This window comes from Pleurotus ostreatus (assembly GCF_014466165.1).
Source record: "Pleurotus ostreatus strain PC9 chromosome Unknown scaffold_10, whole genome shotgun sequence".
Lineage (NCBI taxonomy): Eukaryota > Fungi > Basidiomycota > Agaricomycetes > Agaricales > Pleurotaceae > Pleurotus > Pleurotus ostreatus.
Genome location: NW_023503165.1, coordinates 1,410,983 through 1,435,233, shown reverse-complemented (window position 1 = coordinate 1,435,233; position 24,251 = coordinate 1,410,983). Strand labels below are relative to the sequence as shown.

Genomic DNA, 24,251 nt, shown 5'->3' with positions numbered 1-24,251 from the left:
GTGACTTGGCAGTTTGCCCCCCCCCCCCCCCCAGCAGTCTGAGCCTGATTGCACTGCGATAAGACATTGACTTAACGCTTGTAGGTTAGTGGTCAGCCTACCAATAATGTTTGAACTGGAATACTAGATTGTTCATAGTGATAACCCGACGAAGGTCCTTTTCTTCGCGACTTTCGGCCGGTACGAAGTCCAATCCTTAATCCAGCCTTCCCCGTGTGCAGAACCGCGTGTACCGTGCTTTCTGAGCTGTCCTCGATCCATAGACGGCCATGTTGCCGTAGGTGTGCCCCTTCATTAACGCACTCCCAAGAGACCTTGCGGGGCCAATCGGGAATCGAGTGCGCAGCCTTCATTGTATCTCAGACTTTGTATTCAATGTGTTTAGATGGCTCTGGTATGGTCTTGCCCATGTAGACGCGGAGCCGGCCACTTCGTGCGCTCTATCCCGCGAAATAGGGTTATGTATTACTAGTTGGTGCAACCTTGGAAGATCGATACTACGCTAATGGTAGTAGAGCCTCCGCCTTACACGTTGCCCTATCGTCGTGACCACTAGGAGTGACAGCAGTCCTTATCCGTTCTATCTAGAAAGGCAATTCGATAACGACTTCCCGCCGAGGTTGGGTGAATTCCCAAGGCGGGGGACAGACGCTGTTGTCCACCACCCTCGAACCTGGCGCCTTTCCCTCGATGATAATGTTCGCTTGCGACTTTTACCCGAAGATGAAACCTCGTCGCACCTCGACAATGACAAAGGACAACGGCTGGAGACTAGGATAAAGAAGTCAATCCCCGGTGGCTGGAAAGCGATGATATTGAAGAGTGCTACATCTTCATACTCTCATGTTGTACTTCATTCATCACATCTTGTTCAGCTTTGCTTTGTACGTCGGTGCGTGATCGACTATTATTCATGTACGTGTAATGGCAGGGCGGTGGCTGATAATTAGACTTTGCCAGCACCGATCAGTGATCGACGTATATAATGCAAAACAAGCCGCCTATATATGATCACTACTTCTTTTCTCGTTATTTCTCATTTCTCCCCGCCGCAGCGACGCCTCCTCCGTAACGACACGCCCGCCATCAGTCTCAGTACTAGGCGTGGCCATGAAACTCCTCGCCCTCAGTCCATACGTCCTCTCCGCGGTTATGGCCGCATCGCCTGGCGCGATTCTTAATTCAGTCACGACCTTGCCATTGTCTCTACCTCTTTTCCCTCCGGCCGCGGGGAGCGTCGCCCAGGTCAAGTCTGTCTTTGCCCACTTTATGGTCGGGAACACGTATCACTACGGAGTCGAGGACTGGAAGAAGGGTGAGCCCTTGGCGTCCGTTTTGCAATCCGAAGATTAACATGGCGAGTGTAGATATTGTCCTCGCCATGGGGCACGAGATCGACGCCTTTGCTCTAAATGTTGGGCGAGAGGATTGGCAGCGAGAAAGAGTTCAAGATGCATTCACTGCCGCCGCCGGCACCGACTTTCGCCTTTTTATATCCCTCGATATGACATCTATCCCTTGCGCGGAGCCCGCCGATGCGGAGCCCCTGAAGCAATACATCAGAGAGTACTACCACCATCCAAATCAATTTCGATACAATGGTCTACCTATGATATCTACCTTTTCTGGAGAAGGATGTTTATTCGGTACCGAAAGTCCTAACCAAGGTTGGATGTCTGCGATCAAGGGGATCGGGGATATGCCCCTCACCTTTATCCCCAGCTTTTTCGTGGATCCCGCCAAGTTTGGGGAATTCACGGTCATGAATGGTGCATTCAGTGTACGGATCATTTTGTTTTCGTTATTCCGTGTGTCTTATCCGCTCAATGCAGTGGAACTCTGGCTGGCCTATGGACAACATTCCCGCAGATTTCGAAATGGACGAACAGTATATACGAGGCCTGGGTGGACGCACGTACATGGCCGCGATGTCTGCATGGTTCTTCACCGTCTGTCCTCCCCTTTCCTGGGCGTAATCTTGCTCATGGGTAGTTTAGCATTACGGCCCCGACACTTGGAACAAGAACTGGATATTCCGTACTGAAGACTGGCATCTTTGCCGTCGATGGGAACTCCTTATTCAAAATAGGGAGAAGATTGGGATAGTCGAGATTGTCACATGGAACGACTACGGCGAATCTCACTACATTGGCCCCATTGCGGGCGATCAGCCTATGTCACAAGCATGGGTGGACGGCTTTGACCATCAAGGTCATTCTACCCCCATTCGCTTGCTACGTACATTGTCACTGACGGAATTTAAGGCTGGTTACCTCTCATACAGTACTATATCCACGCGTTCAAAACCGGAGAGTATCCGGCTATCGTGAAAGATCAAGTGTTCATGTGGGGGAGGCTCTATCCTGCAGGCGCCGACGCTAGCGACCACGTTCCGAAGCCCAAAAACTGGGGATGGGTGAGTCCTCCTGCGTCCATACAGCAACCTCTTTACGCTTTTACGCTGACACTTGACCGTCTAGACTGAGGATAATATATATGTCGTTGTGCTTCTGACGGGGCAGGCGGATGTGACACTTAAATGCGGGCCCACGAAGCAAGAGGTCACGCTAGGACCCGGCCTGTCGAAGTTGAAGATACGGCCTATTGAAACCTGCCAAGCGACGGTGACCATCTCCAGGCTAGGAGTCATAGTTGTAGACCACAGTCCTCCGGGGTATCGGTTCACCACTGGTCCTCCGTCCTATAACTTCAACGCTTTTGTATCTTCATCTTAATCAGCCATTCGACATGTTCTATTTTTTCATTGGGGCTTTCAGTGTTTTGTACTATTCATGACATTCGATATGTTCAGGCCGACGAGTGGCCTCGAGGGGATCCCTGCATTTGCCGTCTGGCTGAGCCTTGTGGGCCGGAATTTCGTAAGAGATACTTCGCGTTTTGGACGTATTCGCTCCAGGAAACACCCTGAGCTTGTATCGAATATAACAACTCTGCGAGTATGGCCCTGGGATATCTCGGTATCAACATGGGGAAACAAATGGACTCACAGCGCAAGTAGCAGGAGTCTGGGGCATTGGCATCGAAGACAGCGCACAAGGCAATGTCGGAGCAGCCACAGAATACAAAGAAGAAGATCGGTGTAGATGTGAATTGCCTTTGCAAGGCTAAAAATCGAGTGACAGACGGTGAGAGAAGATGGAAGGGCTGGTGTAAGGGAGAGACGGAGGTGATGGGATGCCCGAGCGAATCGCCGTATTGCCAGTATTCATGGTCGAATGTTTCGCAGGGCTTGCTTCCTGCGATACCGACGGGGTTGGGTGTAGATAGCACTGTGAGACATATGACTAGGATTAACACTGGTTTGATGAACTGTAGTACTTATAGCAGGCTCTAGGCGCAGACAAGCACTGATGAGAAGGAGGCGCTTCCTCTAGTGATTTTGAACGAGTCGATTACGAGCCTTCGAATGCGACGCAGACTCCCCCCGCGGTGGCATAGGTGGATTTATTAGCAAGGGCACGAGTAGGGGTAGGTGAGGGGCGTGCACGTAGTTCTGAACTAAGTACGTTCGCTCGGTTGCGCTTCGTAAACGTTGACGCGCTATCAACCATCCATCACTAAATCAACTTCAAGTTTAGAATGCACTGAGTGTGAGGTCCTGCACTTGAATTCGGGTTACTCTATTCCCATGGTGCCATCTATCAGGCTACGAGGTTGAGGTATAAAGAGCCCCTGGAGAGAGGTTCGTCGACTCACAGCGATGAACGCAAACGCCTTCCTCGACGCCAGCAATTGGCTTGTGCTTGTTAACGCGATCTCTTTCTACTTGACGAGCACTCCGCCAAACCGACCTCTCGCTGAGAGCGGGCAGATCATCAAGTCGACGTACGAGAAGACTGTTATAGCCCGCGCGCTGGCACATAAGGTCAGTATGTAGGGGCGCATTCTCGAATCTCCATGATACTCACGCAACCACCACAGACATTCGTTTGTTCCGTCTGCGCGCTGCACATTTTGAGCGCCGTCGCCGGAGAAGAACTTGGCCTCTGCGCGGCAAGATCCCCCTCTAGTCCCGCGATCCCCTCAACGACGATGATCACCGCCACCTCCGTGGGCCTTGCAATGAACGCGATACGCTTGTGGTGCTTCTCAACGCTGGGAAAACATTTCGACTTTCAAGTGAATATCAAGAAAACACACCAGTTGGTCACAAGCGGGCCGTACTCTTTTGTTCGACACCCGTCCTACATATCTGGGTTTAGCGTGTGGGCCACTGCAACCGTCGTCTTATTCTCAGAGGATCACTGGTTTTCTCGATGTGCAAGGCAGAGCACAGTGGGTAGGGTAGCTGGGTGGTTATGGCTGGTGGAGGTGGCGATGCTGGGGTATAATTTCTTGGTGGTGCGGCCCAAAGCAGAGGACGAGGGTCTGAAGGAACATTTTGGGAAGGAATGGAATGAGTGGGCGGCAAGGGTACCATACAGAATCTTCCCGTACATCTACTAAGCGCAGGATTGTAGGAGAGTTATGAAGAAGCTTGAGTGCCAATGGCGCAGTAGGCAAAGACAGGGGTTGCGGTGATTGTGCCGCGCCTCTAGTAGTTATGTATGGTACGTAGTAGGTCGTAGAGTGACAAAGTAATGGTCATGGGCGGGTAGCAAGCGTCGCGAGCCCAAGATGGGCGTCTTCAGTCCAGTTAGAGAGTCGCGGTCGTGATCTGAGCGCATGCAGAGAACGGCACCTCTTGTCCGGGAGTTGGAGACGACCATGTTAGTACGGTCGTGAGGTAGGGAAGGTCCCATTTCGTGGTCGCAAATTTCCAGTGCTGAGACGTTGTAACAGTTAGAGTGAATTGATTGTTGATCTAGTTCAAATGTCGAAATGCCATCGGTCTGGCAGGGCTTTCGGATCACCTATATATCTAGTTATATTTTGCAAGAGTAGAGGCGCGGCAGCATCGACAAGTGAGTGGTGTTCGTTCTCATGAGGCCAGGAGGCCATTTCCCAGCGAGTGCGAGAACGAGTACGGATACGGGTAGAAGCCTGGAAATAAGAAAGATGAATTGTTTTTTAACTCGTAAGCAAACGGAAGAGATTACCTAGTACCCCGTTCTTCAAGCTTCATCGAGGTTTACCGTTACCATTGGTCTACTCCGTATGGCCAATTGGGTCGGATTTCTGGGTGCGCGCACCGAGATACTACGATAAGTCGTAGAATCGGCACCAAGCCAATAGTTTATGTTGAAAGGAAGACATCTTCACTATCCAGAATATTATTGAATACTAAACTTGAAGGATGTTGAGTACGTGAGGAACAGGTGCCGGGGGGTCAAATTTTAATCTCCGACATAGCGATTGACTGGATCAGCGGCACGTCCGGTGACTGCGCTCTCTCTCTCCGCAGCTTGCTGGACCTTTGGAGTCTGAAGCTGAAGATCTGAAGCTTTGAAGTTGTGGAATGATCATAGATTGCATTCAACGTGTCTGTGTAGTATCCACTTCGCATCTGATCTAAAAATTAACTGACTTGAACTGTATCGCAGTTGATCTAAATCGGCTCTGGCATGGTTGCGAAGCTCCCCATAGAGTTAGTTCGCCTTATTGTCACCTTCGTCAGGGAAGACAACAACTCGCATGAGACGTTGGCGGCATGCTCCGTCGTGTGCCGTAGTTGGAACGATATCTGCCTCGACTATCTCTTCAAATCTATCATCATCCATCACGAAAGTCTCACTCGACTCTGCTACACAGCCTCTCACATCAGTGAATGCATACACAACCTCTGTGTCTCTTTTGATAACCAAGACTGCTTCGCCAATGATTGGAACTTTATTCTCAAGTCAAATCCTGAATCCTGGGGGCGATTCAAGAATCTGCGTACTTTGTGCCTAGAGAATGGCATAGCACCCTTGACAGATTACCGGCCGTCACCTCTCTCGGTTACTACATTCCTACTTGCTGCTCCCTGCCTCAAGGAGCTCACCTTCCGTGGATGGACTTTCGCAAGAGCCTCCGCGATTCAATTTGTGCTCGAGTTATCTTCAAAGACTCTTGAACAACTGTCGTTCGACGGTGTATCCTTTCAAGAAGATCATGAATGCATCGCGCCTCCTATCCGCATGGACTCCCTACGCCGCTTGGGATTTCCTCCGCGATGTCACCCGCGTATTGAATGTCCCAACCTTCAATCTTTGATCGTTCGGATTGAAGGTAGAGAACGTTGGGTTATCCCATCATGGGTTCCGAGTGGATTACATGATCTCACTTTGCATGGTATGTACCCGCTAATGGGTAACTGTTGATCCCTCGCTGAGGTCTGTATCTAGCCACGGCTCGCGACCCCATTCCCGATCTTGGAAAGAATATCCAACCTGTACACTTCATGGTTAACTTGTGCGGACCCGTCACATACTTCAGGTTCATGAATTGGGTCCGAGTATGCGTCGATCGCCTTCCATTTCCTGATCGCCTCCGACGACTCACAATCAACATTGAAAAATATCTCTTCGGATCAGAGGTATGTTACCCTCAACCTAGAGATTACGAGAATATACTGCAAGTCCTTCAACAAATCCGGGGACGAGGTGTCTTGGAACACATTGACTTGAAGGTCACAATCAGAATCGAGGAAATAATTGCAACACCTGATTGGACGAACGAACAAAGAAGAGAGGTGAAAAAGCTAAAGCAGGGGCTTGGGCCCCTATTCGAAGCAAATATCCTACATGTTGCTTTTGCCCTTCATCGGTGTTTTGATGGACCGGAGGAGGATGAAATATTGATGGGTTGGGACGGGTGTACGGTGGACAGTGGATTAACTTTACGGCAGCATCATTAGCACATATCCAACACGCTCTCTCGGATATCAGTGATGGACCTTTGCAGCGGGAGGGCCGACGAAATTTATAGATTGGTAGGCAGAAGCTTGCGCATTGTAGCTCATCAGATGTTTTGAACACCTGGGTTCTATAAGTCGTGAATTACAACATTGTCGTACCCCTTGATATACCAGTATCAGCACTTTTGAGTGTTCATCAACTGCTGCCTTAGAATGGACAACGCCTCGTCCGAAGGCTCGAAACCATATATCTCGAGGACCACATTGTCCATAAATGCATCTACCTCCTTCTCAATTGTCCATGTCTCTTCCCCGTCCTTGACCGCGAATCGCTCCCAGTGATGTGTATCAAAGAGGACCCAGTGTTCTCGCCACACTCCATTGGTCGTGAGGTGCCAGAGTAAAGTCTTTGCATATTGCAAGGGAGTTAGCATCTTGTATTCCTGATAAAGATGTTGTAGGCAATTGTATGTATCGGACGTCAGCATGAGGCGCAGACTTCGCTCCGGGAGGACCTCGTCGCTTTCAAGGTCCATCTTGATGATTGCCAGCGCTTCCTTGAAGTCTGAGGACAACTGCTGGTCTCGCGTACCAATATCCTGGAACGGTTTCAGTTTAGGGCGGCCACTCCGAGAAAGATGGGAGAATACCATAATAGATATTGTCTCGACGTCCCACAGTTGCAAATAAGTGGCGAGATTGATCCAGAATACCTTGCTGGGACGGCCTCCAAGCGTAGAAATATGAGCCCGCAGTAGTTCCGCGACGACGGTGAGGTTAGCGTTCGAATAATGTGTCTCGATGTGATCTTGCGCACAATACACAATAGGTATTGGGCTAGAACATTGACCCAGGATACGCAAGCAATGGAATGTTAGCTTCGTGTGTGCCTGAGACCGGCTGATACAGAGCTCGCCACTCCGCCTTTCATTCGTTATATAGTCAACAAAGGATTTGTGGAATTGCGGTCTGTCCGTTGTGAGTATTACCGCCTGGAGCTGGTCGAGCATGGTCCGTACCACGCTAATGTCGAGGCCAAGGAGACTCGCAATTTTGCCACGCGACATAGGCCTTTCGTGAACCAAGATGGTGCCGATGACGGTCTTGAATAGCTGCAGCTCGTCGGGGTCTTCCATACTCAGCGACTGACGAAGGACGGTGTCATACATTTGGTCAATTGTTTCAAGTCTGTTGGTCCTCGGACCGGAGACGGTACCGGCCATGAGGAGCTGAATCCGTCGCGATGGGTGCATGACCTTTCGTCTGTCTAAGATAAATCGGACGGCTGTAGCGGCGACAATGAAAAGACCGGCCGCCATTGCTTCCAGGGCGCAAATCTCTGATTCACTTGCTTTCCATGTGAGGGACGTAGAATCTGATACCGTCACCAGCCAGTGTAGAAGGTAGCGTCTGATGTCTGGGTCGGAGTCGGCCAGCACGGTGATGTTGAGATAGAGTCGATCATCAGCATTCCCAAGCTTCGACAACTGTGGGTGTGGTCGGGAAGTAAGGAAAACCTTGATGAACGGCAACTCTTCGACAAGAGTAGCCAATCCATTCCATATATCCAGGCGGTAGGTTCCATTTCCAGGTTCCCAGGATTCATATTCTTCGCACTCATCGAAGGCATCGATGACGATCACGAAGGGGTGTGGTGGGCTGGTAAGGGTTTGGAGAGGCTTGATGATGAACTCCCAAAGTTGAACAGCAGGGCCCTTGTCCGCTGCATCCGACACTTTGAGAAAGTGTAGAGCGCTCCCTATCGCACCGGCAAATATTTCGCTAAAGAGACATAGTTGATATGCAATAGTGCTGAAGAATTTGTTGCCACCCTTCATATCATCTTCATCTCGGGAGAAAAAGAATGAAGCGCCAAGTGAGTGAAGCCTATCCGCGCCCTCTGCAACCGTCCGCGCAATTGTCGACTTTCCATACCCAGCGTGACCAGTAAGAAGGTATATGGGCTTTTGATCATGCGCGCCTATCCAGTGGGCGATTTCTTCAAGAATCGCTGTCCTGGTACCGGCAAGACACACGGTTCTTTTTTTGTTAATGACATTATAGCTGTTGTACGCCGCCCCTGCACGGGGTAGGGATTTGATGTTGTCAGCCTGGTTTGTGAGGCGTGAGCAGCTATTCAAGGAGACATGGTTGGTGAGCAGCGTACCAAGGCTTTGTTTTCAGCGGAGCGTAATACTTTGGAAATAGTAAAATAGCCGGCGATAGTAATCTCGAACTAGGAGGGGTGTGCATCGGTACAAACAAGCAGGCCAGCGGGCTACTCACGACAAATACCCTGATCAGACGTCCAACACCATCAAATGCCGTCTGCAGCCTGATAGCGTCTTCAGAGCTATTTATAACTTTTAGAAAAAGTCCTTTGCTCTTATCTTCCTTGAGCGGACGTATAATAACATCTAGTCCACTGGTAGTAGGGGTGTCACCGCAAAAACGAAGTTGGGGATCGGGATAAGCACCTGCCACAGCGTGTGAGCGCAGCTTTCACTTTATCTGATAGCTCCGAACTTCTCTCCCTCACACCCTCAAGCACACTGGGGACGTGACCACATTCCCTAATCAAGGAATGAAGGATATTCACATTCGACTTTGCCAGCTGGAGATGGCCATGTCAGAAATAGCACGGTTTTCGAGCGAGAACTCGCACCTCGTACGTCTCTACCGCCTTGATAATGAGCTGGCAGGCCGAGGCCCCTGGTAAATTCATGTCGTTCAGAATGCCGCGTAGCGCTGCCAGAGCACCCTTGATGAAGGGACCGGACAGTGACTTTTCGGAGGGTTTCACAGGATCGTCTAGCTCCAGGAGAGGATCCTCTATAAGAGCTACCGATGTTTTTGACGATGCGATATTATCCAATGCGGGAGAGGGAGAGCTTGAACCGGCGACATATCCTCTGAAGGGTTCAGTACTGCTTGGAATTGGGGTAAACCCGTCCTCAATGACTCGTCTAGCCAAGGGCGCACACGATGATTCGACTGCATCTTCCCTGGGAGAAGCGACACCATCCTTACCAAGGGAAGTAATTGCTCTCGATGTGTTGAAGACAGTCTTGACTCTGCGGAAACGATTGGAGGTCGTTGACTGGGAAGACATAGCGAAGTAACGTCAAGTAGCGGAGACATGTCGATGTATACGACATAGGCAGTGCCTTGCTTTGGAAAAAGAAGATTGACGGCTTTTGATCTGGACAGCTACGGCTGTACGGCGGCTTCGCCGCACACGTTCTTGTGTGGGAATCAGATAGAATCCAAAATCTCCCCATACTTTAGTTGATGGCATCAATTACGGATACACATTGCACCGATACCTCGATGCCTCGTTGCTCCCGCACACGTCCTAGAATGTCAATGGCCCAATCGTTGACGTGCGAACAAAGAGGCATGTACTGGAATGGAATGGATGGGGAATCGTGGAATACATGGTGGATCTTGCACATGGCTTTCATTTCGTTCCTGGGGACGAAGTAGACTGAGTTTATTGGCTGGTCGCTCCGTGTTAGTCATCAGTCCATCGGGTCTTCGGTGGTCTGCAGAAGAGAGTCGCCTGAAGTTACCGGGTATGGAGATGGTGACCCCTGGATCGCGCGATGCTGCCCCATGGGGTCTGCAACCGTACATTGAGCTTCGTCTTCGCGCGAACTATGATTTAGAAGCAATATAAGCAGAAACACAGATCGACATGATTACAGTAAAATATCAAAGAAATACCAATCAAAGAAATACCACCGCATCACACCTCCCCGGCCTTCGCCTTCTCATAGCAATCAAGCGTGACGAGCGCCACGAAAGCAGGGATGCACTGCTCCTTTACGATCCACGTCTGCATCAGGCCGAGCAGATCCTCCGACACGCTCTCCCCTTGCCCCACAAGCTGCATCGTTCCGCCCCCCTTCCGCTCTGGCTGAAACACAAAACTCGCGTTCAGATCAAAGATCGACGTCACCCGCACCTGCCCGTTCGGGTAGAACGCGAGCTTCACGCCGAGGATCGACGCGATGGCCTCGCGGAACTCGGCGCTCTTCGACGCGAAGACTTGCTGCAGGCGCCGTAGACGCGTGTCCTTCTGCGTGAGCTCAGCGGCGAGGGCGGCAGTTTTGCTGAGGGCGAGTTCGTAGGATTCCCGGGGGACGAGGTGCGCGGGGGCAGAGGCGGGGGCATTGGGTGTGTTGGGTGTGTTGAGTGTGTTGGAGGAGGGAGGAGGCATATTGTTAGATGGTAGGGCGGGTTGTTGGTCCTCAAGTTCTCGGAGACGCGCCATGAGGGCCTCGTTCTCCCCGCGTAGTCGATCTAAAGCTTCCTGCCGTAGATTAAACCACTTCTCCTCTGGGTTATCCTTCATCGATAATACCCGCACGCCTGGCGGAACATGTCTCCCGCCAGCCACTTCTCCAGAAAGCTCGAAGAGCTCTTGCTCGAGCTTGTCGATCCGCGCAAGGTGTTCCTGCGTCTCTTCTTGGCGCGCCTTGAGGTCTATTCGATGCAAAGAGGGTGGTATTAAAAAATCAAGCGGTCCAATAATCATAAATCAGCGAGAGAGGGGAGGGCTGACCAGATTCCAGAGCTACCCTCGCAGATTGAGCCTCGGAGAGCTCCTGCTTCAGCCCTTGTATATCCTTCCCGCCACTCAAGGGATCGACGCCTATGTCGTCTAGGGATTTCATTAGCCTGTCGTTGGCCTTGCGGTATTCATCCACCATCTCCTCCAGTTGTTTCACGCGCAGCCGGGACATACTACTGCTCCCCTCGTCTGCGTCCATCATCGTAGACTGCTGGTTGTCATGCGCAGCTTCCGCGTCATAGCTCGCCTATAAGCAAACACCCTTCACTACTAAACACAAAGGAATGGACACAGCAAACTGACCAACATAGCTTCGAGAAATCCAACTTGCCGCTCTGCTAGTAGAGCCTTGCCCTCACTGCGTTCGAGCTTGGCCGCGTAGACACGAATGGACTTCTCGAGACTCGTGATGGCTTCCTGCGATTCAGCCAGTTCACGGGTCAGAGCGCCTATTCGGGAGTCGCGTTCGCGGAGGGTTGCAGTAGTTGCACCGTGTTCTTCGAGAAGCCTCGCATGAGCGAGCCGGAGATCCGTGAGTGCCGAGGTGACAGAGACAGAGACCGGTGACTGAGAACTGTTATGAGCCCTACGAAAGATGTCCTTAGTACAGTCAATATATCACGGAAGTGCACTGTACCATTGAGCTCTCTCGTGTCTCACAGCTTCCACCTCCGCTTCCAGCCGAATCGCCTTTTCCCTCATCTCTTCCAGACCCGCCACCTTCCTCTCCAGTGCCCGCTTCTCCTCTCGCAGCACCTCGACGCTCGTCTGCCTCTCCCTCAGCCCCCGCACCTCCGCACTCAGCCGCTCGTTCATCATCTCCAGCTTCCGCGTGTGCCCCGCCTGCCGATGCAGCTCGTCCCGCACCACCGCCATCGGCTCCACGTCCTTCGCGCCCTTGTCTACGCGCTCCTTCAGCGCACGCAGCGCTTCCAGCTCCGATTGCAGGTCCATCAGCTCGTGCGCACGCGACGCGGCAATGCGCTCGGACTCGGCGAGCGAGGCGGTGAGGATGGCGTTCTGCCGCGTGAGCGACGAGAGCGATGTCGCTTGCGAGGCGATGGTGTGCTTTGAAGACCTTGAGAGGCTCGACAGCGCATCTTCAGTGTCTGCGTGTTCCTCCCGGAGGTCGTTGAGCATAGTGCGTAGTGAGCGTAGCTCTGCTTCTGTCCTACTCTACGAGAGAATATATTAGAAATCGTGTCAATAAAGTTGTACAAAATGCGCGCACCCTCTCTTCGTCATGCTCAGTGCGTTCTCTCTCCTTCTCCTCCCTCTCCTTCTTTTCGAGGTCGCTGAACAACCTCCGATCGCGTTCGAGCTGCTCAATCAGCACGTCCTTCTCGCGCACCTTTGTCTCCAACTCCATCTTCGTGGTCTTCACTGCAGCGAGTTGCCTTTCAAGCGATGCATAGGCCATATTAGAAGTCAGGGCCTGCGAGCGCTGCTGTCGCTTTGCTGTGGAAAGCTGGGGATCTGGAAGACGTTTATTCGTCAATTGAAAGGGTAAGCATTCGACGGTGCCACTGTAAGACAGACCTTTCTCTAGTTCGGCCGCCAAAGTGTCGCGCTTGATTGCGCTAGAGCGAAAAGGCAAGCCATTTAATTTCGAGGTTGATGGCGTTCGGAACGGGTCGCTCATTGGCGAGCCTGTCCTGCCGTTGTGGTAATTGTAAAGCAATGAAGTGCCTTCTAACGGTGCACTCCTCAGACACATCACGTGTAACACACGCAGATTTCAGGGGTGTTTCCTCGATTAAGTTTATTAAGCAAGTGTCCCTATTCGTGAGATAGGGGATAGGAGTCCTCAACTGTCCCAAGTTGAACTCATATCAGCATGTCAGACAGCATATCGGGCACCATCTCTTGATCTGAGCAAAAACATGACTGACACCTCATCAACCTTCTGAAGGACCGGTGTGAATCACTCGACCTTTGGCAGACTTAAGTGATGACACGTTATCTGAGGTCTCTCTTCATATTGTCCTGTCGTAGAGTCATTTAAACACAGAGACACTGTCTACGATGCTGACAGTATCAGTAGTCAAAAAAATAACTCAAATATGAGGGATGAATGTCGTCCATGCAACCACTTGAAAAGCTTCAGGTGAAAGACTCCTGAGCGATACAAAGGATTCAATGATCAGAAGTAATCGAGCAAGGAAATAAGAATACAAGAGCACTGGGACCAGTCCCATACCGATATACCGGATAAGAGACCCGAGCGAGACGATAACCCACCGAGAGGCTCCCGAGATCTCAGAGGTCGTCTTCATCTTCAACAACATTACGGTGGCGGATATGATCACGTACCACAATAATGGTACGGCTGTAACCAGTATTGACGCGACCCTCCACATCACCTTCTCCGCTGTGGAAGGGAAGTGGAAGTGCCAGGCGATGCAATGGATGACACCGAACAAGCTCCCAGCTAAACCACAGAAAGCAAGCGAGTATTTCTCGCTTTTCGAAGAGTGATCAAGGTGGACAAGGACGAGTGGGTGGAGGGACATGCTCCTCGGCTCTTCATTAAGTATTGCGTGAAGTTGAAATATGAGTTGCCCCCAGACGAAACCCCACCGAGGGTTGTCAGTATCATCATCGTAGTGAGGGGACGATGTGGGCGTATCGTGCGGCTTCCTTTCGATAAGGATGGGTTCGTGGACATCAAGTGGTTTGTCCCACCAGAAGAAGTACAGCAGTGCGTTAATCGAAGCGTAGGAGAGTGTTACCACTTCTAGCTCGGTGACGGCCAGATGGGATGAAAATCTAGCGACGAGTTGAAGGATAAACCAGACAACTTGACCCAAAATCAGCAATTTGGCAAGCGCATCGCCTTTGCTCTTGTCTTGAATTTCTTCGACTCGGGGTGTGGGCCAGGCAATGAGGGCAATATCAGATGGACGACGAACGCAGATACAGAAGTGTTGGTGGTTCGACGTTGTCCAGTGGTCTTCAGCACGAAGCGAGTTCACCTCTTTCCCATCGACCGCCAATGAATACCCTCCCATCACGAGGAAGAAACCGTGTATCATCGTCCACTTTGAGCCTAATAAACGTAGGTCGTACATGAGCTCCTTTGGCCGAATAGAAAATCATCGTTCGTATTACGCACTTTTCGCTGACTTGTTCACAATTATCGTCCTGGTTGCATTGGTATGATAAGCTTCCACAGCTTGGCCTGCTTCAAACCACTGGCGGACCGCCCACATAACCATCAACTCCGGCACTAGGATTGCCCACAACATCAGGAGAACACGTCTCCTCAACATCTTCCACCGGGATGCTCGAATACCATAATGGGGAACATTCGGATGAATGGCTGCCCAAGTGCAAGAGAAGATAACCGCGAGGCAGCTCCACACAATATCTGTGGTATCTCGGTCGTACGGTGAGGGTGTCACAACGTGGGCCGCGTCCTCGAACGAAGAACTTGACGGGGGGTCCACGACCGGAGACATTGCTCTTGCTGTGCCAAGACGGGCTCCCCGATGTGAAGTGAGGCGATGATGGGGATGGAAGAACAAGAGGGCTGTATACCACTGTCATAGTCATCTGAGGATCAGAGAAGACATGGAGTCACGCGATTCGGGGGATAGGAGAAGCAGGGGAAGTACCTGGGTTTGTACTCTATGGTTCCGCCGAGGTTTGATCTCGACTATTGCATGGGCATCGGGAGGATCCCAGGACGAGTGGTGGAGATTGTTTCCACGTACTGCAGGAGCCAGGTAAAATCAATCCAGAAGTTGTTTGACCCTTCGTTGCCATAGAATTTCCCAAATTGAGTTGCGCTGGCCGTAAGGCGGCTTGGACACCTGGTCCCCCATGCAATGCGCTGCCAGTTCGCTTGTGTGGGGCTTGCAATTTTGCGAGTAGACGCTTGTCTATCCAACGGCTGCTTTGATCGAGAACGTGCAGTCAAGCGATTGACCACTATGGTTAACTATGGGACGTGTACGATGCTAAGGCAACAGACACTCACATGGAGGGAGACGAATCGAGAGCTGTGCAGAATCCCGCCGTGGCATTCGGTGCACACTGGCGTGAAGGGGATGGTGCCCTTTCCTCAGGCTTGCTCAGCCCGAATCAAGCGGTGGGACGGTACTGTGAGGCCTTGTATGTGTCTGACACGTTCCTGAAGTCACACAGCACTACAGACAACCTTCGGAAGCAGTGCTGCCTGAGTGCTAAGTGATAAATGAGATGGGTTCTGGCGTTCATATCATCAAAGGGCGTACTGATGAGCCACGATCTTGCCTCAGCCTTGCTATTGGAAACATTTACGGTCCTCCTAGCTCGCGCCAGTATAACCCCGGAATCGCAGGACCATGGAGAGCGCACTAATCCAGAAAAGACCGTGTTTGAGGCCGTGTCTGAGGAGGAGAAGCGCCGAAAACGGCTTGAGCGCCACCACCACCTTCTCCACGACAACGCACTTCACGTAAACCGGCGAATTCGTTGAGGAAGTTGCCAGAGGGCAGCGAGCAGGTCCTGGACTCAAAGACTAATGTCAAGTAAGCATTCTCGCCAGTCGCCCACGCCGTCGACCCCCGGTTCTTCCCATCATGCTTCGAAACTGCCCAAGTTCCTGCAAAAACAGGCCAACAGGGACAGATCCAAGTCCGTCACAGACCCAGGCGTGAGTGGAAGCCCCAGCGGCAGCAGCATTGCTAGCGGGAGCTCCATATCGACCTCGGAGCGCGGCAAATCCAAGTTTCTGTCCTTCAAGGAGAGGGAGCGCGAGAAGGACAAGGATTTGGAGATTGACGAACTCACGACGCCGAACGACGAGCAGCCAGTCATCGTCGAACCCATCAACGTCCCCCGACCACGAACTCGCTCAGAAAGACCTCTCAGCACTGCATCCGATACCCACCCGAGCGTCTCGCTCTACGCTTCCACATCCTCGACGGGCTCGCGCATTGGCGACCTCCCCACACGACTCTCAGGCTGGTTCTCGCACACGTTCAGCACATCATCGACCGATCTCTCGCTTCCTGCCCTCATATCCCAGACCCAGAGCATGTCGACGGCAGGCTCGTCTCCCAAGAACAAGGGATCGGCGCTGCTAACTGCGGCCAAGTATGGGAGGGGGCATCTAGTTGGGAAAGCGATGCGATACATCCTGGACAGCGACGCGACGCCCGACGAGTGTCCCGATCCTATTTGGCTGCTTGGCGTGCAGCACCCTGGTTGGGAGCCGCCGCCGATCCCTAATTCGCTGACATCTTCTACAGCATCCGCGCCTCCGCGCAGCTCTTCAGACCGCAGACGCGGTTCATCGCCGTCGCTGCGCTCCTCCACTTCATCCATCCAATCTCCCACCGAGTCTCAAAGCAGTTTAGGGGTCAAACACCCGTCAGCTAACTGGCCGCCCGTATTCTACGCCGACTTCACTTCACGGATCTGGCTCACGTACCGATCCCATTTTACGCCAATCAGAGACGTCCGCTTGTGCGATTTGACTAACGAGCAACCGGTCGAGACCTTCCAGCCCAGCAGTCCGCCCTCGAAGGTGTGGGCGTGGGTAGGCAGAGGAGAGAAAGGCTGGACCTCAGACTCGGGTTGGGGATGTATGTTGCGTACCGGCCAATCTTTGCTTGCAAATGCGCTCCTTCATCTCCATCTCAGCCGAGGTTCGTCTCTGAATTGCACCACAACCATGATAAACTAATCCACCGCTCAGATTGGCGCAAACCCCCACATCCTGTTGCTACTGCCGACTTCGCTACCTACGTTCAGATATTAACATGGTTTTTTGATACTCCTTCACCTGAAGCACCGTTTAGCGTACATCGGATGGCACTTGCTGGCAAGGACCTTGGGAAAGATGTCGGTCAATGGTTTGGCCCTAGCACGGCTGCTGGAGCAATCAAGTGGGTGTTTTTCCTCTCCTTACTTCACTTGCCTCATCTCCCTTCTTCGCAGGACTCTGGCCTCTGCGTTCCCTGACGCTGCGCTAGGAGTTTCCGTTGGAGTCGATGGTGTTGTTTTTCAGTCCGATGTTTATGCTGCTTCGAATTCGGGAACCCTGCCTAAACGCCACGTCCGAAATAACTGGGGAGATCGTGCTGTCCTCATTCTTGTCGGCATACGTTTGGGCTTGGACGGTGTTAATCCGATATATTATGATTCTATCAAGGTAAGGGGTGTCACTCCTTGAAACCGTAGTCTCGACATCTTATCATCACTAGTTTCTGTACACATTTCCTCAATCTGTCGGTATCGCGGGCGGCCGACCAAGCTCCTCATACTATTTTGTTGGGTCTCAAGCTGATAGTTTGTTTTATCTTGATCCACACCATGCGCGACCCGCCATACCCCTTCGCCCAACCCCTCAACCTAATGAAGCCCTTGAATGGGATGCCGGCCGTGAATCCGACCGCGAGCGTGAACACGGCGACAGAAGATCACGACAAATCCCCAGTAGCTACAACGACCCCAGCCACTCGCGCATCCCAGCGTCCCCTTCCTCCTCGCGTACGGGCTCTTCGACATTCTCCTATCACGCTCCGCTGTCGCCATCGCCGCTGCAGAAACAATACTCTTCATCTTCCTCCCATTCGCATTCGTCTTCGTCTTCAAGTTATCCTGGTGCTCCTTCGACCTCTTCTTCACCTCCTATGAAGTCCTCAATGTCGACGTCGAGGACGCCCCGTGCTACTCGCGCGGCCTCCGTCAGTCAACCTGTGTCCCCTGATGTGAGCACCGAGATGGATCAAAGCGATGTCGTTTTCCTCAGCAGCGGTGGCGAGTCGCTCGACCCACTGCAGCAACACTACGTTACAGCCTACTCGGACGCAGAGCTCAAGACCTTCCATTGTGATCGGGTACGGAAGATGCCTCTCAGTGGTTTAGACCCAAGCATGCTCCTTGGATTCCTGTGCAAGGATGAAGCTGATTGGGTAGATTTCCGGCGGAGGGTTGGCGAGGTATGCTCTCTCGTTTGTCTTTTTGCGTGACGCTTCCTTATGACGATGCTCGTACCTAGCTTGCGAGGGACTACCGGACTATCTTCTCTATCCAAGATGAGCCTCCTACCTGGCCTTCTGATTCAGAGATGGGTTTGGAGTCAATTTCAGAGCCGGATGATATGGATATGGACTCCGAGGGGGAAGATGAAGAAGGCGAAGAAAAGTTCTTCGATACGAGATCTGCCACGCCATCTACGTCGAGCGCCAGTGCAAACCACGGTAATAGAGGTCGAAGCGAGGAAATCGATACTGAGGACGATCCAGTTGGTCCTATCACCCCCGGCCCGAACTCCAAGTTTGACTTGCCTAATCGCCCGCTAGCGTGGGCCGACGATAAAGATGCGGGGGATAATGACTACGTCAAAGAAGAAGGCGCGTTCAGTGACGATATTGAGGATGATTGGGTTGATCCGATTTCGCCCCCGCCTTCTCAGCCTGCTTCGTTGCCTCGAGCGTCCTCGGCATCGCCTGTACCTGCGTCGGATCCCGGGCCAAGTAGGAGTCCGCCAGCATTCGACCCTTCTCCCCCCATTGTGGCTACTAAGTCAAAGAGGAAGAAGAGTAAGAAGGGCGCGGAGACCCCTGTGCCTGTTCCCATCCCAATGCCTGCAGCCCTCCCGTTCCCCGTCTCTCAGCGGTCGCCTGATGAGCTTCCTCCGCCTGATGATCGCACACGTACGAATTCTATTCGAAAGCCTCAACCTCAGCGGATGCATACTGCTCGGGCTAGAGACGGTGGCAGGACGCAAAGCGGAGGCGTGAAGGGCATTGTGACTGATTCTTGACGCAATCGCATTGGTATGTACATGAAAAGCCCTGCCCTTTCACATCGGAGGCTAACATATCGTCCAGACTCTCCTCGCATTTAAGACTTGCTGTATACATTCCTCAAACTCCAACCTACTTTTGATCAGTGTATGCAAACAAGTCATGTGTGTTGTTCAATTTAGGACTTTACGTTAAGCTATATTGTTTGTCTACGCACCACACGCACCAAGGCATTCTTTTATCCCTGCGAGTAGTTTCGCCTGGTTTCTACACCTTTTCCCCGACTCACTTCAACATGTGTATGAATATGTAGCAGGTTCAGTAGATTATTGCAAGCGAACAGAGATACCCATCGACTTTTGTTATATATGCCACGGGCGTACTGGCGAGCCCAATAGTCAAGCTCTTGGCAGCATCTCCCTTTCATTGTAACCTACATAACTTGATGTTGAAGGGGCGCCATCCTGTTAGATAACGCTGCCCTATTTCCACCATCACCGCCGTGGAACAGTGGCGAGAAACATACGCCTGACCTTCGGTAGCCTCGTTGTGCGATCAACTTTCCGCTGTGGAAGCGCATCTCACTGAGGAAAAGATCTTGTCCCCGGAGGGCTTCGTTGACGTCCCAAATGGGCACAATCCCGCCTTGTTGCAAGAATTGTCGCAGAAAGTCAGCGTGTTCTGCGCGATCTTCTAAAGACCGCAGAATTTGTATTGTCCTGATCAGTCTCGCCAGGTTCGAATACCCATTACACGGGCATCTTCTTCGTTGATTTGAATGGAGAGAGAGCTGGGCAGGGGGGAGCTCAGAGAACGAGGGAGACTATGCCCTTCACGACAATCCCTGTCGTCGGTAACGACTTACACCGACGCCAGTGGTGCGTATGCTTGCGGGACGTCTATGGGTGCAGATCTGATCATGAGGTAACACGATAAATAGATGAACTAATCGATACAGTATGTTGTTAATACATTTCAGTCAATGAGAAAGAAGGTATGGTTCTTCGCCATTACAGGTCATCGGCACACGACCGACCAAAGACATCATCGTCGAACTCCGGCATTTCGAGCGGGTATATGACCGTGTCTTCCGCATAATCTGGCATCGGATACGGTTCAGGTTCTACAAAGGGTGCGAGGAGCGATCTATACAAGGCGCTAGCTGTGAGGTCCACCGGTGGGGTATAATCGTAAGAAAGATCCAAATTCAATGGAGAACGAGAGGGAGAGGGGGAGGGAGAGGGGGAAGGCGTGGTATTACTGCTGTCTTTTGAGTGGGAGCGGTGTTTCTTTACACTACGAAGGGGATTACGTTCGCGATGACCAGTACGGGAATGGGTATTCCGTAAGCGTCCTTCGGCTGCATAATCCAAGGAAGGCCGCCACGACAGAGTAGGGTTATCCGATGATAGGTGGTCCGAAAGCACTCTATCCTCTAGGTAATCGGAGCGATCAGGCATTCTCCTCGCCCTGTAGGTGGTCCGCGTGGAGTCAGAGCAAGGGAGATCGATACAGCTTGGGTGGCTTCTGGGATAGAAACCGTGCTTCATGATACCGTGGTGGACCAGCGCCTCGGGATTGTCTATAGAAAAGGGGCAGAAGGGACATAGGAATGAATCGAATACGCCACTGTTCGGTCATGATGTTAGCGACTAGGGCGGGGATGTGAGATGTTACTCACTGTGTGCAAACCCCATGAGACATCAGCGCAGCAAAGTCGGGTGCCGTCGATTTACATTGATGGTCGTATGGACAGCTAATCCTGTCGTGCAGTCAGTGTTTCACGATCGTGGGGGAAATGGTGGTAGTTGCGCACAAAGTCGACGACCTCTTTGAGTCGGGCTTGACGTATGGGGAATGTAGCCCTTTTACGAACTTGAGAAGCGAGTACATCAGATATACGCTGCCTGGTACCGATGCTTGAACCACTTACTCGACTAGGTGATCGGTCACATCCCCCCTCGGTCGGACTTGTCATTTTGGCGTACATGTGTGAACCCGGCTGCATGGAACGTAGTCACAGAGTGATGGTGGATGATTTTGAACGACGAAGAATGCCATCGCTTTAAGAGATTTGAAATAGCTGTGTGAGAGACAAAGCCTTATTGAAGCCACCCATGGTGCAAGCTCTTTGTACCCTGAGTAGTAACTGGTCTTCTTGTTCCAATGTTCGGATAGCTGAGAAAAGGTATTTATGTATGGGCTTTATACTGCTTTGTTGGGGCTCGAAAGGTCCTCGCCCGAAACCATTCAGTGGCCTAAGTACCTTTCACAGCGCTACAACTCGGATATTAGTTTGAATCCGTGACAGTCCTGGAGGTCGAAGGCAGAATTGCTCTGCTGGCACTGCAGAGATCGCCGACGCATAATCTTATCTTATCAAGGTGGCTATGCCACCCAGATCTATGTAGCTAGAGCACTCAGCAAGATGCCTGGGAAAATAGGAGAGGATGGCGGAGACAACGACAAATGGTTTCATTCTAGTTACGAGATGGTTGAGAGAACGATTGCTCAAAGTTGATGTTGTGTGGCACGCACTGGCACGCAGAACTCGCATGCAAGACGAACACTTCGCCTATCAAAGCTTTCCTAAATACGGGATATGCCCTGGCGTGTGCTTGAGATGATCGCAGAATGCTCATGGAGTTAGTATTACAGACGACACTGTCATGCACATGCAGCATAACGACAATGACTAGTACTCAGCCGTGGTACCATCATCTTCGTGATCCTGTAAATGCATCTTGTCACGGAGAGGTAAACGCAAAAGAATGTGGTCATACCTTGTTGTCGACATCTAGTTTCGGTGAGAGGTCAGGCCTCAGGCACCGGCGATCCCTTCCTTAGGATACCGCCCTCTGCCTTTCCCGAAAGCCAGTGTATGGGGTCCTTGAAAAACTCGCGAGGCCAACGACGGGTATGTTTATCCGGTTCCTGCTTCTGCAGCTCTCTGTGCGGAAACAAACGATTGCCGAATGTCCACTGTCTGGACTTGCTCCAAAAAAGGAGCGGGGGAGGTCCCAGTCATCGCCCAGAATTCCCTCAGTTCGCGCCATTCCTCGTGGCAACCCCCTTTAATCATAGAAATCCGTGCCGCGTTATCTACGCAAGCAAACCAGCGAGAGGCAGAGGCCCGGAGAGATTTAGCAGTTTTCTGGAAGCCTTTATCCGCAACTAGGAGGGACGTGGGGACATGGTTGAAGAGGAACTAAACATACACCCAAATGAGAGATTCAAGGTCGTGGTAGAAGTTGAAGCTGACTTTCTGGGCGGGGCCGTCGTTTTCAGGAGGAAAGAATTGATAGGTTTGTGTTGAGTATTCGGTGGGTAGAAAATACGGTGTGCCCTGAAACAACTATTTGGCGTTGGTTAAGAGCGCACAGACATAATTCGCTCACCGTTATAGGTTCGTTGGGCTCGCTGTCCTCGTACGGCCGGCAGTATTCAAGATCAGCGATCTTACCTATGCCTGTGGCCTTGACCGCCGCCGTCGTATCTTCTGATCGTTCCGGAGCGTAGCAGAGAATATTGCCGCCACTAATGTCCCGATGAACAAACCCTGCTTGTCGTAGATAGTCCAAGCCTGGAGGAGGCCATCAGCAAGAGGGAGCAAAAAGAAATTCCTACTAAACGCGACCTCACCAACGATTGCGCCGTCAAGACATTTCGCAAGGGTGACAATGTCTGCAATGTCGTATACGGGTTCACAGCACTCATTGAAGACTGTACGGACGTGGATGCGGGCCTTGGGTGCTTCACGAGAAGGTTGGAAAGACATTTTGGAAGCGCCTTGATCTAGGGGGGCCTTGCTAACTCGGGATCCCTTCGAGATCCTATTTTGGTAATAGGGTCAAGGATGGCGAACGACAGACCAGTCGCAAGTGGAGTCACGTCTTTTCGTTCAACACCATTCGTTTTGAAAGATACCTCTACATCTTGGAGGATAGTGAGGAAGTGCGGCCTGACTTTCTCTCGAGTTCCCTTGTCGAACTTGCCGAAGATTTGGTCCTGAATATCTTTCTCCATTGTCGACCCGTGATAAAGCCAGACGTCTCTTAAAACATGTAGTTCCTTGTCCCTCTCGTCCTCGCGCCACCCCGCGCCGTCCAGAATAACCTTTCGTACCTTCCAAACACGAGTTGATCGTGAGCATATGTGATATCATTGCCGCGTCTTGATTGAGTGGATCGCCGACAGTCTCATAGTAGACGTCGCCAACCTTGTAGCGAAAGACCGCCCCCGTGCGTCGGATGACGCGAACGACGGTAGGATCGAATCCAAGTTCTTCTTTGGTTGGCGAAATGGGGAACAAGAGGAACAGAAGGAAGTCGTCTTGCGCCTTGAATACATCATCAACAATTACGGCAGATAAGACGCGAAGGTGGCTCACTTTGTGGATGTTGAATGGGAGCGAGATGGCGATGTGAGAGCGACAGAAGTACCACATGCGCAGTTGCTTGCCTTGGAGTGTCATCGCATAGACGTGTCTACGACAAGGGTCATTGTAAAGTGTGCTAGTGGCAGCACCTATCGCCTTCTTGATATTCTACGTAGATTGTCGTCAGCACGCCGTGAATGTATCAAGTACGTACATCAAAGAAGGCCTTTAGATTGTTCTTCTTATTGAATTCCGCCGCGAGGATGCTGTCGTGAATCTTGAGCTCGTGATCGTCCTCCTCTGCAACGCAATCCGCGGCCCTCTCCTCGTTCGAAGCAGCGAGAAAGATACCACCGTCTAAGAATGTGACATAGCCCGGATGGTCTGAGATCTGCGCTGATTCATATTCTGTGGAAACTTGGCGAAGAGCAGACTGGCTCTTTGTCACAATCTCTTTGATGTGCGAATAAATCCTATTTCCCACTTTGCCAGTTTCTTGGGCCGCGAGTGTCTGACAAAAACCCTGCGAAGACAAAAGATCTCCCTTGATGAGCTCTGCTTTGACTTTGCTGAGGCTTTCGGTGAGACGTGACGAGGGACGAGCGTACGTTTCCCGCCAACTCTCCACTGATTCTGTGAGGAAAAGATCATGTGCAACGTCGTTCAAGGTGTCGCCGAGGTCGCTCCCGGACTCGGAGTCCATACAGAGCGAGTTTACTATTTAGCGCTCACTGGGCGCTTGGCACCATCCGAGTC

General features: G+C 51.7%; 7 protein-coding genes across 7 annotated transcripts; 3 read left to right on the top strand and 4 right to left on the bottom strand.

Moving 5' to 3' along the window:
- Positions 1-1,110: 1,110 nt before the first annotated feature.
- Positions 1,111-2,735, top strand: PC9H_002231 (uncharacterized protein; the record flags this gene model as incomplete). The annotated part of the gene is made up of 6 exons (XM_036771873.1): positions 1,111-1,315; positions 1,368-1,780; positions 1,833-1,949; positions 1,998-2,211; positions 2,265-2,416; positions 2,481-2,735. 6 exons carry the CDS (start codon positions 1,111-1,113, stop codon positions 2,733-2,735), a joined length of 1,356 nt encoding a protein of 451 aa, XP_036626494.1.
- A 986-nt stretch (positions 2,736-3,721) lies between these two features.
- On the top strand, positions 3,722-4,467 carry PC9H_002230 (uncharacterized protein; the record flags this gene model as incomplete). The annotated part of the gene is made up of 2 exons (XM_036771872.1): positions 3,722-3,886; positions 3,943-4,467. 2 exons carry the CDS (start codon positions 3,722-3,724, stop codon positions 4,465-4,467), a joined length of 690 nt encoding a protein of 229 aa, XP_036626493.1.
- Positions 4,468-6,975: 2,508 nt separating this feature from the next.
- Positions 6,976-9,911, bottom strand: PC9H_002229 (uncharacterized protein; the record flags this gene model as incomplete). The annotated part of the gene is made up of 5 exons (XM_036771871.1): positions 6,976-8,910; positions 8,967-9,035; positions 9,086-9,224; positions 9,277-9,413; positions 9,465-9,911. The coding sequence occupies 5 exons, from the start codon at positions 9,909-9,911 to the stop codon at positions 6,976-6,978; spliced, it is 2,727 nt and encodes a 908-aa protein (XP_036626492.1).
- Positions 9,912-10,547: 636 nt separating this feature from the next.
- On the bottom strand, positions 10,548-14,836 carry MAD1 (coiled-coil domain-containing protein mad1; the record flags this gene model as incomplete). The annotated part of the gene is made up of 8 exons (XM_036771870.1): positions 10,548-11,287; positions 11,367-11,622; positions 11,679-11,961; positions 12,013-12,551; positions 12,607-12,851; positions 12,915-13,030; positions 13,689-14,424; positions 14,491-14,836. 8 exons carry the CDS (start codon positions 14,834-14,836, stop codon positions 10,548-10,550), a joined length of 3,261 nt encoding a protein of 1,086 aa, XP_036626491.1.
- Positions 14,837-15,882: 1,046 nt separating this feature from the next.
- On the top strand, positions 15,883-19,134 carry ATG4 (Cysteine protease atg4; the record flags this gene model as incomplete). The annotated part of the gene is made up of 5 exons (XM_036771869.1): positions 15,883-17,011; positions 17,062-17,251; positions 17,304-17,517; positions 17,570-18,307; positions 18,367-19,134. 5 exons carry the CDS (start codon positions 15,883-15,885, stop codon positions 19,132-19,134), a joined length of 3,039 nt encoding a protein of 1,012 aa, XP_036626490.1.
- A 993-nt stretch (positions 19,135-20,127) lies between these two features.
- PC9H_002226 (uncharacterized protein) lies at positions 20,128-21,125 on the bottom strand (the record flags this gene model as incomplete). Its single annotated transcript, XM_036771868.1, has 4 exons — positions 20,128-20,746; positions 20,799-20,879; positions 20,934-20,992; positions 21,051-21,125. 4 exons carry the CDS (start codon positions 21,123-21,125, stop codon positions 20,128-20,130), a joined length of 834 nt encoding a protein of 277 aa, XP_036626489.1.
- Positions 21,126-22,040: 915 nt separating this feature from the next.
- Positions 22,041-24,198, bottom strand: PC9H_002225 (uncharacterized protein; the record flags this gene model as incomplete). Its single annotated transcript, XM_036771867.1, has 8 exons — positions 22,041-22,325; positions 22,380-22,463; positions 22,516-22,700; positions 22,760-22,950; positions 22,983-23,242; positions 23,313-23,456; positions 23,508-23,663; positions 23,710-24,198. The coding sequence occupies 8 exons, from the start codon at positions 24,196-24,198 to the stop codon at positions 22,041-22,043; spliced, it is 1,794 nt and encodes a 597-aa protein (XP_036626488.1).
- Positions 24,199-24,251: the final 53 nt, after the last annotated feature.